The 13,780-nt window shown below is 38.5% G+C and overlaps 2 protein-coding genes across 7 annotated transcripts in view; one reads left to right on the forward strand and one right to left on the reverse strand.

Annotated features, from left to right (window-relative positions):
* LOC144593733 (ensconsin-like) overlaps nucleotides 1–7,185 on the forward strand; it is a 95,808-nt gene extending 88,623 nt beyond the window's left edge. For 3 of the 6 annotated variants that reach the window (XM_078399732.1, XM_078399729.1, XM_078399734.1), the window contains 2 exons: nucleotides 350–582; nucleotides 5,091–7,184. In XM_078399732.1, coding sequence (XP_078255858.1) covers nucleotides 350–582; nucleotides 5,091–5,101 — 244 coding nt within the window. In that variant the 3' untranslated portion in view covers nucleotides 5,102–7,184. Of the gene's footprint in view, nucleotides 1–349; nucleotides 583–5,090 lie in introns of all 6 variants that reach the window. The other 3 variants (XM_078399731.1, XM_078399735.1, XM_078399730.1) reach the window with 2 other exon arrangements.
* A 3,162-nt stretch (nucleotides 7,186–10,347) lies between these two features.
* LOC144594044 (uncharacterized) overlaps nucleotides 10,348–13,780 on the reverse strand; it is a 50,278-nt gene continuing 46,845 nt past the window's right edge. Inside the window, exons 13-14 of the mRNA XM_078400213.1 lie at nucleotides 13,287–13,412; nucleotides 10,348–10,696 (exon numbers count right to left, since the gene is read on the reverse strand). Coding sequence (XP_078256339.1) covers nucleotides 10,560–10,696; nucleotides 13,287–13,412 — 263 coding nt within the window. The 3' untranslated portion in view covers nucleotides 10,348–10,559. The remainder of the gene's footprint in view (nucleotides 10,697–13,286; nucleotides 13,413–13,780) is intronic.

The raw sequence follows: 13,780 nt of genomic DNA on the forward strand, positions 1-13,780 counted from the left end.
GTTCTGACGAAGATTCTTCAATGTGAAATGCTGCTTCATCTTTCACAGAAGCTACCTGATCTGCTAACTTTTACCATTTTTTTCTATTTTTATTTCTGATTTCTAGCATCTATTGTTTTTTGTTTTAAATTCTCATTCTTATACTTGTAAAGAAAAGGTTCCACAAACTAAAGCGAGATTGCTCCACTTTCAAAATAAAGCAACTTTGGAGGTGTAAAGTTTCTGACAGATTAAGCAAATCATATTGGTCCAAATAAAATGTCAACTGTCATGACAAATTGTCTGCAAATCTGGTATCCGTGTATATAAAATACTTGACAGACCCTTTTTTTAAACTCTTGTTCTGTAGTCCTTCTGCTCAGAAAACCATTAGAGAGAATGGTGTTTCCAGGGAGGATGAAAGCTTTGAAGATTACATTGATCGTTCATTTGGAATATCTACCAGAGTAGCCACAGAAACCGTTAATGATGATTGTAAGGATGAAGTTGGAATTCCAGTGAATCCAGTTATTGCATTTGAGGAAAATGGATCCATGGAGTTATTAACCAAAGTAGATGGCATTCAAACTCAGCAAACAGCAGGTATGCTAGTGTTGAAAAGGTGAATAAGGTGTTGATATTGTAACTACCATGATGTTGATCCAAGGTGCTAATGCCCCTTTAGACTATAGACACAGTTCATGTTATTGGAGTAGAATTAAGCCATTAGGCCCATCGAGTCCACTCCACCATTCAATCATGGCTGATCTCTGCCACCGAATCCCATTTTCCTGCCTTCTCCCCATAACCCTTGACACCCGTTCTAATCAAGAATTTGTCTATCTCTGCTGTAAAAATATCCACTGACTTGGCCTCCACAACTGTGGCAATGAGTTCCACAGATTAACTACCCTCTGACTAAAAAAGTTCCTCCTCACCTCATTTCTAAAAGAGCTCCCTTTAATTCTGTGACCTCTGGCCCTGGACTCTCCCACCAGTGGAAAATTTCCACATCCACTCTATCTAGGCCTTTCATTAGTCTATAAGTTTCAATGAGGTCCCCCGCAACCTTCTAAACTCCAGCGAGTACAGGCCCAGTGCTGGCAAACGCTCATCATATGCTAACCCACTAATTCCTGGAATCATTCTTGTAAACCTCCTCTGGACCCTCTCCAGAGCCAGCACATCCTTCCTCAGATATGGGGCCCAATTTGCTCACATTATTCCAAATGTGGCCTGACCAGCACTGTATAAAGCCTCGGCATTACAACTCTGTAGACATGTATGACTACATAAAATTATGCTGCTATCTTTAGGAGAGGAAAGTTAAGATGAAGCTCAATTGACAGTGACTAGGAGTGAAAAGCCTGATTGCGTGCTGTATAGTCTATCTTCAACCTATGCAATTTTTCTAATACTGTTAATCGTGAAAATTATTAACCCAGAATACTGAAATGAAATGTATCATTAAAATTATAGAATAATACATTTTTATTATAAAGTATTTGTAATGCATCCTGTTATTTGAAAACTGATAATTTCAAAATGTTTATGAAAGCCAGGCTGATCCAGATAGGAAATGTCAATTTTATGGAATTACATTGTGTGGATTTTGTTGAATAAATTGAGGATTGGTTACATGTGGATTGTTTTTTATTTCTTGGGGGAAGGGGCTTTGGATTTTTTTTCTGAAACTAAATTCTGATATATTTCATTGAGTTGAATACTTTAAAACAAAAACTATTTGTTTTCATAAGGTGTGCTGGTTCAGCAGACTATGGAAAGGACAGTTGACCATATTTAACATTGCTTATTTGTTCTAGGATAGAACATTTTTTCATTGCTTTTCAAAGCTTTTCACTGTACCTATGTACACGTGACAATAAACTAAACTAAATAAATCAGATACTAAACTGATTCATTGACTCGATTTAAAATCTTTTTAAAAATCTGATCAAAAATCTGATCAGAAAAATCTGAGCAGAACTCCAAATACCTCTCCCCAGCACATCCAGGCAGCAGAATTCACAATTACTTAATTTGAACTACTCACTCAACCTTTGTTCATGAAATAAAAATGATCAAAATAATTCTCCATGTCATCTTTAAAATGTGTCATGGAAGTAATCTGGGCAGAAAAAAAATAGCTTTAAAAAGAATGGAGAACAATGAAATATTTGTAGTCAATCTTTTGAGGAGGTGGCAAGGATGATCAATGAGGGAAGGACAATGGATGTTGTGTACCTGGATTTTAGTGAGACATTTGATAAAGTCCCCCATGGTAGGCTGATCCAGAAGATTAAGATGCATGGGATCTACAGTGACTTGGTTGTTTGGATTCGGAACAGGCTTGGAGAAGCCAGAGGATTGTGGTGAAAGGGTGTTATTCTGGTTGGAGATCTGTGACCAGTGGAGATCTGCAGGGATTTGTGCTGGTACCTCTGTTTGTGATATATTTAAATTACTTTCACATACATTTACATAACAGGTATAACAGGTATAACAGAGCTTTATTTGTCGTTCGGTACCGAAGTACCGAACGAAACTACATAGCAGTCATAGAAAAAAAAAAGAACACAAGACACATAACCCCAACACAAACGTCCATCACAGTGACTCCAAACACCCCCTCACTGTGATGGAGGCAACAAAACTTCCCCTCTCTTCCCCACGCCCACGGACAGACAGCTCGTCCCCGACCGACCCGCACAGTCCCCGCACCGGGCGCTGAAACGTCTCGCGGCCGAACCGGGCGATGAAAGGCCCGCGACCAAGCCTTGCGCAGCTAAGTCCCGCAGCCGAGCCGCACCAGCGGTGAAAAGTCCCGCAGCCGAGCCGCACCGGGCGGTGTTAAGTCCCGCAGCCGAGTTGCACCGGGCGGTGTTAAGCCCCGCAGCCGAGCTGCACCGGGCGGTGTTAAGTCCCGCAGCCGAGCCGCACCGGGCGGTGTTAAGTCCGGCAGCCGAGTTGCACCGGGCGGTGTTAAGCCCCGCAGCCGAGCTGCACCGGGCGATGTAAGTCCAGCGGCCAAGCCGCACCGGGATGTAAAGTCCAGCGGCCGAGCCGCACCGGGGGATGTAAGTCCAGCGGCCAAGCCGCACCGGGATGTAAAGTCCAGCGTCCGAGCCGCACCGGGGGATGTTAGGCCCCGCAGCCGAGCCGCACCCCGCGCCGTGAGGAAGAGAAAAGTTCCCCACCCACACCCACCCCCCACACACCACCACCCCCTCCCACACATACACAACCAAAAAAAAATATATAAAAATCATCCCAACACCGACACTCAACAAAAAAAAGACGGACAGACTGCTAGTCAGCCGCTGCCGTTAGGCGCCGCCACGTGATGGATTGGTTGGTAAATTTGCAGGCACCACCAAAATTGGGGGAGTTGCGGACTGTGAGGAAAGCTGTCAATGTATACAGCAGGATATAGATCAGCTACCGAAATGGGTGGAGAAATGGCAGATGGAATTTAATCTGTGCAAGTACGATGTGTTGCACTTTGGAAGGTTGAATGTAAAGGGAAAGCATACCATTAATAGCAAGACCCTTAATAACATTGATGTACAGAGGGATCGTGAGGTCCATGTCCACAGCTCCCTGAAAGTGGCAACACAAATAGAGAGAATGGTAACGGTGTATGTTTTCATAAGTTTGGGTATTCCATATGAGTTTAAGAAAGTCATGTTGCAGCTTTATAAAACTTTGGTTAGGTTGCATTTGGAGTATTGTGTGCAGATCTGGTTGCCCCATTACAGAAAGGGTGACTGTCAGAACCATTTTCCCAGAATGGAAATTTCAAAGACAAGAGGGTAGAGCTTTAAGATGAGAGGGGCAATGTTAAAGGAGCTGTGCGGCGCTGCATTTTTTAAATGGAGTGGTGGGTATCTGGAACGCGTGGATCATATACAGACAGAGGAAATTAATTTAACTTAGCATTATGTTCGGCATGAACATTGTAGGCTGAAGGGCCTGAAGCACATCTCAGACCTGCAGACCCTCAGCATAGGAGCACCACAAGGCTGCGTGCTCTCCCCTCTCCTTTACTCTCTACACCAACGACTGCATCTCCACATTTTCTTCTGTCATGCTTCTCAAGTTTGCGGACGACACAACCCTGGACTGATCCAGGATGGGGATGAATCTGCCTACAGACAGGAAGTGACACAGCTGGCGTCCTGGTGCCATCGCAACAACCTGGAGCTCAATGCTCTTAAGACAGTGGAATTGATTGTAGGCTTCAGGAGAGTTTCCCCCTCCCCTCCCCCCATTCACCATCAACAACACCACAGTTACATCTGTGGAGTCATTTGAGTTCCTTGGAACCATCACATCCAGGGACCTTAAATGGGAGGCCACCATCGAGTCTGTCCTCACCTTCTCTATCATGGTCTGGTTTAGCTCAGCCACCAATGACATCCGGAGGCTGCAGCGCATCATTTGATCAGCCAAGAAGTTTGTTGGTTGCAACCTTCCCCTCATTGACAAACTGTACACTGCAAGGGCCAGGAAAACAGTGGGTAAGACCCCTCTCACCCTGGCCACAAACTTTTTGAAGCACTTCCCGCTGGAAGAACTGTCAAAGCCACTACAGCCAGACATTAAAAACAGCTTTTTTCCAAGAGCAGTAGCTACTCAACAGCCAAAAGTCTGTAGCCTCCTTTTGCTCTGGTATTTTATTTCATTTTTCTCATGTTTAAATTATAATGTTTTATTTTTAATTGTCTACTGTATATCGTGTTGTTACTTGCGAGCAAAGCACCAAGGCAAATTCCTTGTATATATACATATTTGGCTAATAAAATGTATTCAATTCCTGTGCTGTATATGCTGTTATTCCTGCTAAGCTCCATATCGTCCTCTTTATGTGTGTGGGGTTTCGCACTTGTGGTTTAAACTTGTAGTTTCCCAGGATTATGAAATTGCATTCTATTTAAAAAGACTTGTGATTATGAATATATTCTTGGTTATGAAAAATGTTGTCTATAAACATTTGATTCATGTCTGATTCGGATTTGAACAAAACTATCTCTAATACTTAGTTTTGAAGCCATGCTTCTACTTCAATGGTCAACTTGCATTAATTTTGCATTCTCCTTTTTGTGTTTCAGAAGTGATTTGAGAATGTTGAGCAGGAACAATGAAGTGTGGAGTTCAGCGAGCACATTCGCTGATCGGAATTCTTTTTGCTTCACATCATAAATGATTGCAGTGCAGCCATTTTAAGATCTAAAATTGGAAACTAACCACAACTGTGAGAACGGGAATATTAAATATGCAAAATGCGGGTAGAAAGATTCATCATTGCTAACTGAACTTCTAGATAATTCTGATCACTGGTTAATCGTGCTTAGTATGCATTGTATATAAACTGCTTTTCCAACATGCTGCTTCAGGGAATTGGCATTCTTTATAATGAGATAAGAATGACAATTGCAAATTTGTGATTGTGCAGGCAAGTACCTAAATTAGCAGTACCTTTATTTGTTTTGGAACCCTATTACTTGAATAAGCCTCGTTGTGCTGCAAGTAATTGATAAAAAGCATCAGAGAGCTATAAACCAATTGGCACTGTGATTTCAGTAGAGTCCCATGTAATCTCTTAAATACGAAGTAGATCCTTTTTAACAGCTTCACTGTTACCTCCTTTTCAGAATTTTTTAACCAGCTACGAAAAATAATGTTGAAAATAGTGCATATAAAGAATTTTAATAGCAAATCTGTGATAAATTACCTGTAGGTAGGTAATTATCAAAGCAATTTCGAGGCCAATTAATCACTTAATGAGCATCTCTAATATATTGCTTCAACTTGTGAATGGACAAGTGGTTGCAATGCCTTATGGTCTGATAGAAAATACACTGGGAATTTATGTACTTAAATGCATGCTTTCAATTGCCTTATCAGATCATGAGACAATTTAGAATGATTTATTAAGTATTTGTTTTTGCTTGTTTCAGAGCAAGAAACATGGTATTAAAGATGGCATTCCTCTCTGTGACTTTTACTTACTAGATTTGGAGACTTTAAATTTAATTCATTTCTATGTTACTGCACCAATGAAATTCATAATGATTGTCTCAAGTTTGGATATTGCTGCTAGAGAGCATGACTATTAAAACCTTGCACTTTTTCCCTTTTAAGTACTACTGAAATTATTGCAGACTGGATTATATAAAACCAGGTATCAGATTGTTATTCTGCTTCAAGCGTAATGAATAAAACACCTTCATGGAAGGATTTGCATTTGTTCAGAACATGAAATTATTGTATGCAGTATGGTAATTTAAGGCCAGATGGTGTATATTTTGTAATAAACAGTTAGTCTAAGATTTGAAAACCTTCATCCATCCAGAATTATAAGAAAAGCCATTTTGTGAGTTGTTTAATAATCATTGTATAGCTGCATATTTTCTATTTTTTCTGTATTGTCTACTCGTATCTATGTATATAGAAATTATTTAAAAATTACATTCTTAAAATTGTTTTTGTTGTAATCTGTGTAGATTTTGTGCAAAAACATGCTTTTTGAGTTATTACTTTAAATTCTAAATTGATTTGCAGTTGGAAAGGGATAGTTGCCTCTAAACTGATCAGATGTGATTTATTGCTGATTTTTACTGCTGAGTGTTTCAAATTTAATTTTTCTAATCCAGAGAATGCTGAAAATTTGACTGTTTCAATTTTTTTGTATCTCATGTGAAGTTTAAACATGCTGGACTAAATGATTTTGAATATTAATTTGAGGATGGTCAGCATCTGTTAGACAGTTACTTTGAGAGAAAGCTCAGTAAAATCTGCACAGGTTTGAAGATAAATTACCTTTTATCTTCCACAGTCCTGCATTCCCCCATCCCACCTGATTTTTGTAACCACAAAAGATCAAAATTTAAAGGAGACAAGTTTGATAATTTACACAAATAAAATGCAATAAAATAGTTTCTGTAACAATCTGTATGGCAACATCGATTTCTAGTGTACCTGTTTGAAAACATTGTCTTGATTGCACTTCCCACCATTTTGAGTGATGCACTTGGATTACAGATTCCACTTTTACAAAAATGATGAAAATAAAGAAATTCATTGTGTTCATTGTGGGTTTTTATAATACACATTTGCTGAAAGATGCAACACAAATAACTGTTCACATTCAGTCATTTTGTGTCTTCATTGTATTTTCTTGTTGCTGCATGATATTCCCTCCTTGTAAGCCCTTGTTTTTTTTCCACAGCAGCATACTTTGAGCAGTAGAATCGATAAACTAAGACTTTATCCTTTGTCTCCCTTTCTAGAACATTGACAAGCAGGTGGCTATAATATCAATGGTTGCAGTATTAGTTGTTGTGCAAAGCAATACCACATACTAAAAAGTAATCTTCATATTTTAATCAGTCATTAGGCAAAGAACATAATAATCACATCTGAATTATGGTTTTAAAAACATGCCTTTGAAAAATTAATATCTTGACCCAATATATTTTTTTGTGTTCTGGAGGTTTACCTCCACTGCAATATTCTTCCCCATGCCCCATCATCCATCTTGCTCATCATATTGCCAATCGTAGAAACATAGAAAATAGGTGCAGGAGTAGGCCATTCGGCCCTTCGAGCCTGCACCGCCATTCAATATGATCATGGCTGATCATCCAACTCAGTATCCCGTACCTGCCTTCTCTCCATACCCCCTGATCCCTTTAGCCACAAGGGCCACATCTAACTCCCTCTTAAATATAGCCGATGAACTGGCCTCAACTACCTTCTGTGGCAGAGAATTTCCACAGATTCACCACTCTCTGTGTGAAAAAAAACGTTCTCATCTCGGTCCTAAAAGACTTCCCCCTTATCCTTAAACTGTTACCCCTTGTTCTGGACTTCCCCAACATCGGGAACAATCTTCCTGCATCTAGCCTGTCCAACCCCTTAAGAATTTTGTAAGTTTCTATAAGATCTCCCCTCAATCTTCTAAATTCCAGCGAGTACTAGCCGAGTCTATCCAGTCTTTCTTCATATGAAAGTCCTGCCATCCCAGGAATCAATCTGGTGAACCTCTGTACTCCCTCTATGGCAAGAATGTCTTTCCTCAGATTAGGAGACCAAAGTATTTGCATCTGTTCAAAGTATACATACTGAATGTTGCAAATTGACTAATGAAGTTTGAGATTCTTTTTCATTTCTTAATAAAAACAAAAACACCATATGCTGTTTCTTTAATGATGCCAGTTGGGAGCATTTTATGTAAAAGCTTTTACAACTTGAATTAATTCTATTGCATCATTGGTAAATCATAAAAAAAGCAGACTCAATTCAAAGTAGTCAATTTGCCAGTCTAGGTTGCTAATATGGCAAGGAAACTACCAAAAGACTTAAAGACGAGAGGTGCAGGACGGAACGGCAGATGTTGGTTTACAATGACGATAGACACAAAATGCTGGAGTAACTCCTATCACTTGTGATCTTATGATGAACTCAGCATCTCTGGAGAAAAGGAATAGGTAATGTTTTGGGTTGAGACCCTTCTTCAGACCGAGAGTCGGGAGAGGGAAACTCGAGCTATGAGCTACAAGAAACCTCTAGTTTCCCTCTCCCCTGACAGTCTGAAGAAGGGTGTCGACCCAAAACTTCACTTATTCCTTTTCTCCAGAGATGCTGTCTGACCCGCTGAGTTACTCCAGCATTTTGTGTCTAAAAATTAGAGGGCATGGCTTTAAGGTGAGAGGGGCAAAATGTAATGGATATGTGCGGGGCAAGTTTTTCCACAGTGTTGGGTGCCTTGAATCTGCTGATAGGCAGATGTGATAGTGGCATTTAAGAGACTTTTCGATAGGAAATGGATATGGAGGGATAGGGATCACGTACAAGCTGAGGAGATTAATTTAACTTGGCATCCTGTTTGGCATAGGCATTGTGGGCTGAAAGGCCTGTTCCTATGCAGTAAAATGAATTTATACGTGGTCTGATGCTGATCAACCCACGATATTTCTGTCCATGATATTTATGGGAGTGACTGTGGAGACTCTCCCTCTCTTTTACCTAGCAAATTATATTTTTGGATCAGTTTATTCTCTAATTACTACAGGTTTATTACTTCACGCTTATTGGTGAGTTGGATGAACCCGAGATTTAAATTTTGTTTCTACTGCCCTTGCCTGTGGGCACTAGAATATTGCACATTCAGAGCAAGCAACCAAAGGCTACTTTCTGTCTCTTAGTTTATAAAGCACGAGCCAAGCTTTATTAACTTGCTTTGTTCAAAGATGTCTGGATTCTTGAATCAATGAAGCCTGACTACCACACCCTGTTACATGCTTCTCAATAAACAAATCCAGTATATTATGAAAAATTTATGGGCTAAAAGATCAATGTAAAACTGTATACCCAAGACATCCAGTCAAGAATACTGGTTGGCAGCTTATCAACTAAATATCAGTGGAGGTTCACTCTGGTCAACAGGCATAGAGTCTTAATATTTAAATCAAAAAAACAAATTGCTGGAGAGATTTAGTAGCATCCAAGAGCTATTGGCATTTAGGTCTTATATTAGACTTGAATCAACAATTGCTTTTCTTCACAAATGCTGTTCATTACGTTGAATTTCTCCAGCAATTTATTTTTTACTCCAAATTTAAGTACTTGCAATCTCATGAGTCAAACATACATATGTAGGAAAGCTATGTATCAGATCTGGCTTCTTTCCTAATCAAGGTAATTCAATATACTGGTATCTGATGAGATTCTGCTTTGTAATAAAGTACAGTTCTAGAAAATTCTTATTTATAGTCTCAAATTCTTATTTATAGTCTTATAGGCTGTAAATTGCATTCATTTAGTGACAACAGTCTATACATAAAGAGAATTGTGCTGTCAATGTTTTGAGAAATTATACCATAAGTTTTAAGTTATTTTCTGAAATATACTGCTCTTTCAAAATTTGCAATAGGTACAAATGAATGGTGTGAGGCCTAAGAATGTAGTTGTAATAACATGGCAGTTTAAAAATAATTATATGGGAAAACAAAATTAGAAGCTTAAAAGTTTAGAAAAGAGTTTTGGATCAAGGCTATGTTTATACTATCGGCTTCATTGTATGCTAATCCTGTTATACAGTTCATCAACTTTGTGCAAACCTTTAATACTAAACTCAGTAACTATTAAAATCCACACCCGGGTTTATGGAGCCCAGTAATGTGTTATTACTCAGTAATATGTTTACTATTAGAGTAGAATTGAAATGTCCTGTCCTAAATTGCACTGGCATTATGAAACCATCATTGGTTATTGACTCAATCACTTACTTTTATTCTATTGCTCTTTGTGGGTAAAAATTCTCTTGCTTCCTACTACAAAATATTAAAAGTATGAGAGAGGAGGGAAAAAAACAGTCCCTCTCTCATAAATGTTATTTCAAAATTGCTTAATTAATGGCACCAACTTTTAAAATTTACTAATAACCATCTTTAAAACAAGCATAATTGTCAATACTTAATGAACCTCAGATAAACTTAGTTTCAAAAGTATTCCTTTGCTTTTTCCTGTGTTCTTCATGTTCCAGCTGACTTCAAAGTTGGTAAACTCAAGTGTTATCATTGAGGTTTTTGCTGTTCCTCGTTGTGGAATAAAACTGCTTGGAGCAGTTCTTGTGTTTCAGACGTTTGCTGACCAACCCTTCTCAGTTGCACCATCAGTTCAGTTTCATCAAACACTGCTACAAAATAAGGATCTGAGAAATGAGAAAATGTGAATTAATTGAAGGCTATTCAAAAGAACATGGGTTTAATTGTTTGCTTTGCAACCTATTTTCCAGACTGATGAGTCTGTGAGTAAATGTATTATGACGTGTAAATGCAAGCTCAGTCTCTGATTGTTCCAAGGAGATGGTGAACTACCTTCTTGTATGAATTAAGTTGATTTGAATTCAGTTTGATGTAGCTAATTAATTTAAAAGCAACTTCAGAGGACAGTCCAGAATTAATTATGTAGGTGCTGGCTGGAGATAAACAAAATACAGTAAAGCTCTGAAAATTTGCCTTCCCAAAAGCTCAGCCACAGGCATTCAAGTTAATGTTTACAGTGCTTGCTTTCTATTTGCATGGCACCACCCTTCCATTCTGTTTGCCAGGGACCCAGTTCTCATGTTCCCTTTACACTCATCCTAGTTCCCACATACCATTTCTATTTGCTTAATTTGTTGGAGAATATAATCATACTTTGTAACATCTTTAAAAAAGTGAATCAATGGAAATTACATTCAATACCCTGAAAAATTTGCCAATCTAGCACCACAAAGTCCCAAGTGTGCTGGAGGATCTGAATTCTCTTGTTTTAGATTAATTTACAGTAAATTAAGCAGACTGATCTTATTATTTTAGGGTGCAGAAATGCATAGATTTCGGACAGGTGGCAGGATACACACAGGAAAACATTTTTGGAATGAAAGGAAGCAAGACTACTGATCCTTTTAATCAGATGCCTCAATGACAAACATAAATAGGTAGTAAGATTAAGATTGTCTACATGACATCCTCAACAAATATTTCCCCCGACCCCACGTCATATACATGCCATATATTTGTCATATTTGTATGACAATCCCTACCCCAATCTACGTGTACCATCTACTTTAATTTTCAGACTTCCTCAATCTCCTGCACCACCTCAGTGAGATCCACCTCACATACTATTTCTCAGTAACCTTTCCCTCCTGTCTCAATCACATACACCATTACACGATCAGTCAAAGACACAGTTGATAGCTAGGAATGAACTCTAGCTTTCCTTGGGATCCAATGAAATCTAGATCCCAAATGTTTGGGATTGGGATCTAATCCTAAATTCGATTCGGATTAATCTTTGTTGTGATCCAACTGATCTAACATACTGTCTAGGATGAACAGAAGTTTCCTTCAACCAGACAGGAGACCTGAAGCAATCATCTTTGGATCTGCTGGGAAACACCTCAGAAGAATAGCCATGATCATGATGAATGCTGGAGCAGTCTTGAAGTGCCAGTTGGTCCACTGCTCCTTATTCTGGTGTTCCATGTGCCATTTGCAAGCCATTTAACCTAATCTATTCTCCTTCCTGCCTCAAATTATGTTTGCCCTCTTGCCCACCTCCAATTTAAATGCTGTTTCATTGGTGGTTGCAGTTTCAGTTAGACTTTAACTCCAAATTCCTTTCCCAAAGATTTTTCATTCAGTTGTCCCTTTGACCAAGCATTGGATCACCTAACCTGAGTTGATGTAGGATGGTGTAAAATGACAATGCCTTGGCTCATTTTACTGCACTCATCAGGAGCCCAAGAGGAAGAAGAAGGCCTTGTGTTCTCCCGACCCATGTTCTGATTTTTCAAGTTGCATGAACAACTTTTTTCCTCCTAATGACCAAGGTGCTACGTAGAACATTGTTCTGTTAACAGTTTGGGCCTTAAAACTAGTTTAGTTTCAGTTCCCCAAAGGATGGGTGCAGATCAGACACAAATTAGTTACCCTGTTTCCTGCATTGTCTCAGAGGCTACACTCATTCTTTATTGGCTCTAATATGATTTGGGATTTCCTAAGATCATAAAAGGCATGTATCTTTTTTGAAATTTATTTTTCAGGGAAAAAAAGGAAGGATTTAAAAAGGATACAAAGGACGGTTTTATCTGTTCACAGGGCGGGAACATTTAATGTCTAACTAATCTCATTAGAGTAGATCAGTTTGGTGATTCTGGAGTTGCTTTTTATTTTTATTACTAACTTTTTATTCCAGATCCATTTGAAATAAGATTAACAGATGACCTTGCTGAAGTTTTCTCAATAAGTTTTGACAAATGCAGATATGAAAAACTATTCCCTTTGCAGGATGTCTAGATTTAAAACCTTTATCAAAGATTCCAGTGGATAAAAGAAGGTTTTAATTTGCTTAGTCAAGTGAGTCTAGATTTTAAATCTTTATCAAATATTCCAGAAGACAAAAGAGAAGATATTTGCTTAGTCCATCTGAATTTTCCACCTGAAAAGATAGTGAAAACTGATTTGATAAATAATTTTAAAAGCAAAGAAGGGTTCTCACTTGAGCAGATGAAACAAAACAAAGGCGAAAGAATAACGCTTGTTTCAAAGAGCCAGTGCAGATAGTGAAATGATTTGTTAGTTTCTATTAATATCTGAAATCTTATTTTCCATGTAATAAAAAGGTACCACGTAATGAGTAAGGCAGTGTAACAAGGAAGAATTCAATTGGTGTCAAATTCAATCTCAAGTAAAATAAAATAAAATAAAAATCTACAAATCAACTTGAGGAAGATGAAAGTTGCTGTTTTTCACCTTTATTTAGATTCCGTAAAGTTAAAAGGCCCAGATGTTGAAATCTAATTTCTTGATGTTGGAGGAAATGTAAGATGTAATCAACAATCTCCTTCGTATGTGGTCTCAACATCAAGGTAAACATTTCTGCATTGGAGACAAATTACATGAAGAATTATCTACAGTTGCTGAATTCTCTTTTAAACACATTCATGATATTTGAAATGATACACCCACTGACAAGTATTGAAAGAATAACATTGCTACATTATTGACCAATGAGCTCTGTTCAGTCTTAAAGTCATACAGCATTGAAAAGGGCCCTTTGGTGCAATGTGTTTGTGTTGACCAAACTGCTTACCTGAGCTAGTTGAATTTGACCCATATGGCTTTTAACTTTTTCTATCCATGTATCTATCCAAATATCTTTTAAACGTTGCAATTGTACCCGCCTATAACAATTCCTCTGGCAGCTCGTTTCACAAAACCACCATCCTCTATGGAAAAAGGTGCCC

The sequence above is a fragment of the Rhinoraja longicauda genome, chromosome 5 (assembly GCF_053455715.1).
Source record: "Rhinoraja longicauda isolate Sanriku21f chromosome 5, sRhiLon1.1, whole genome shotgun sequence".
NCBI classification, from domain to species: domain Eukaryota; kingdom Metazoa; phylum Chordata; class Chondrichthyes; order Rajiformes; family Arhynchobatidae; genus Rhinoraja; species Rhinoraja longicauda.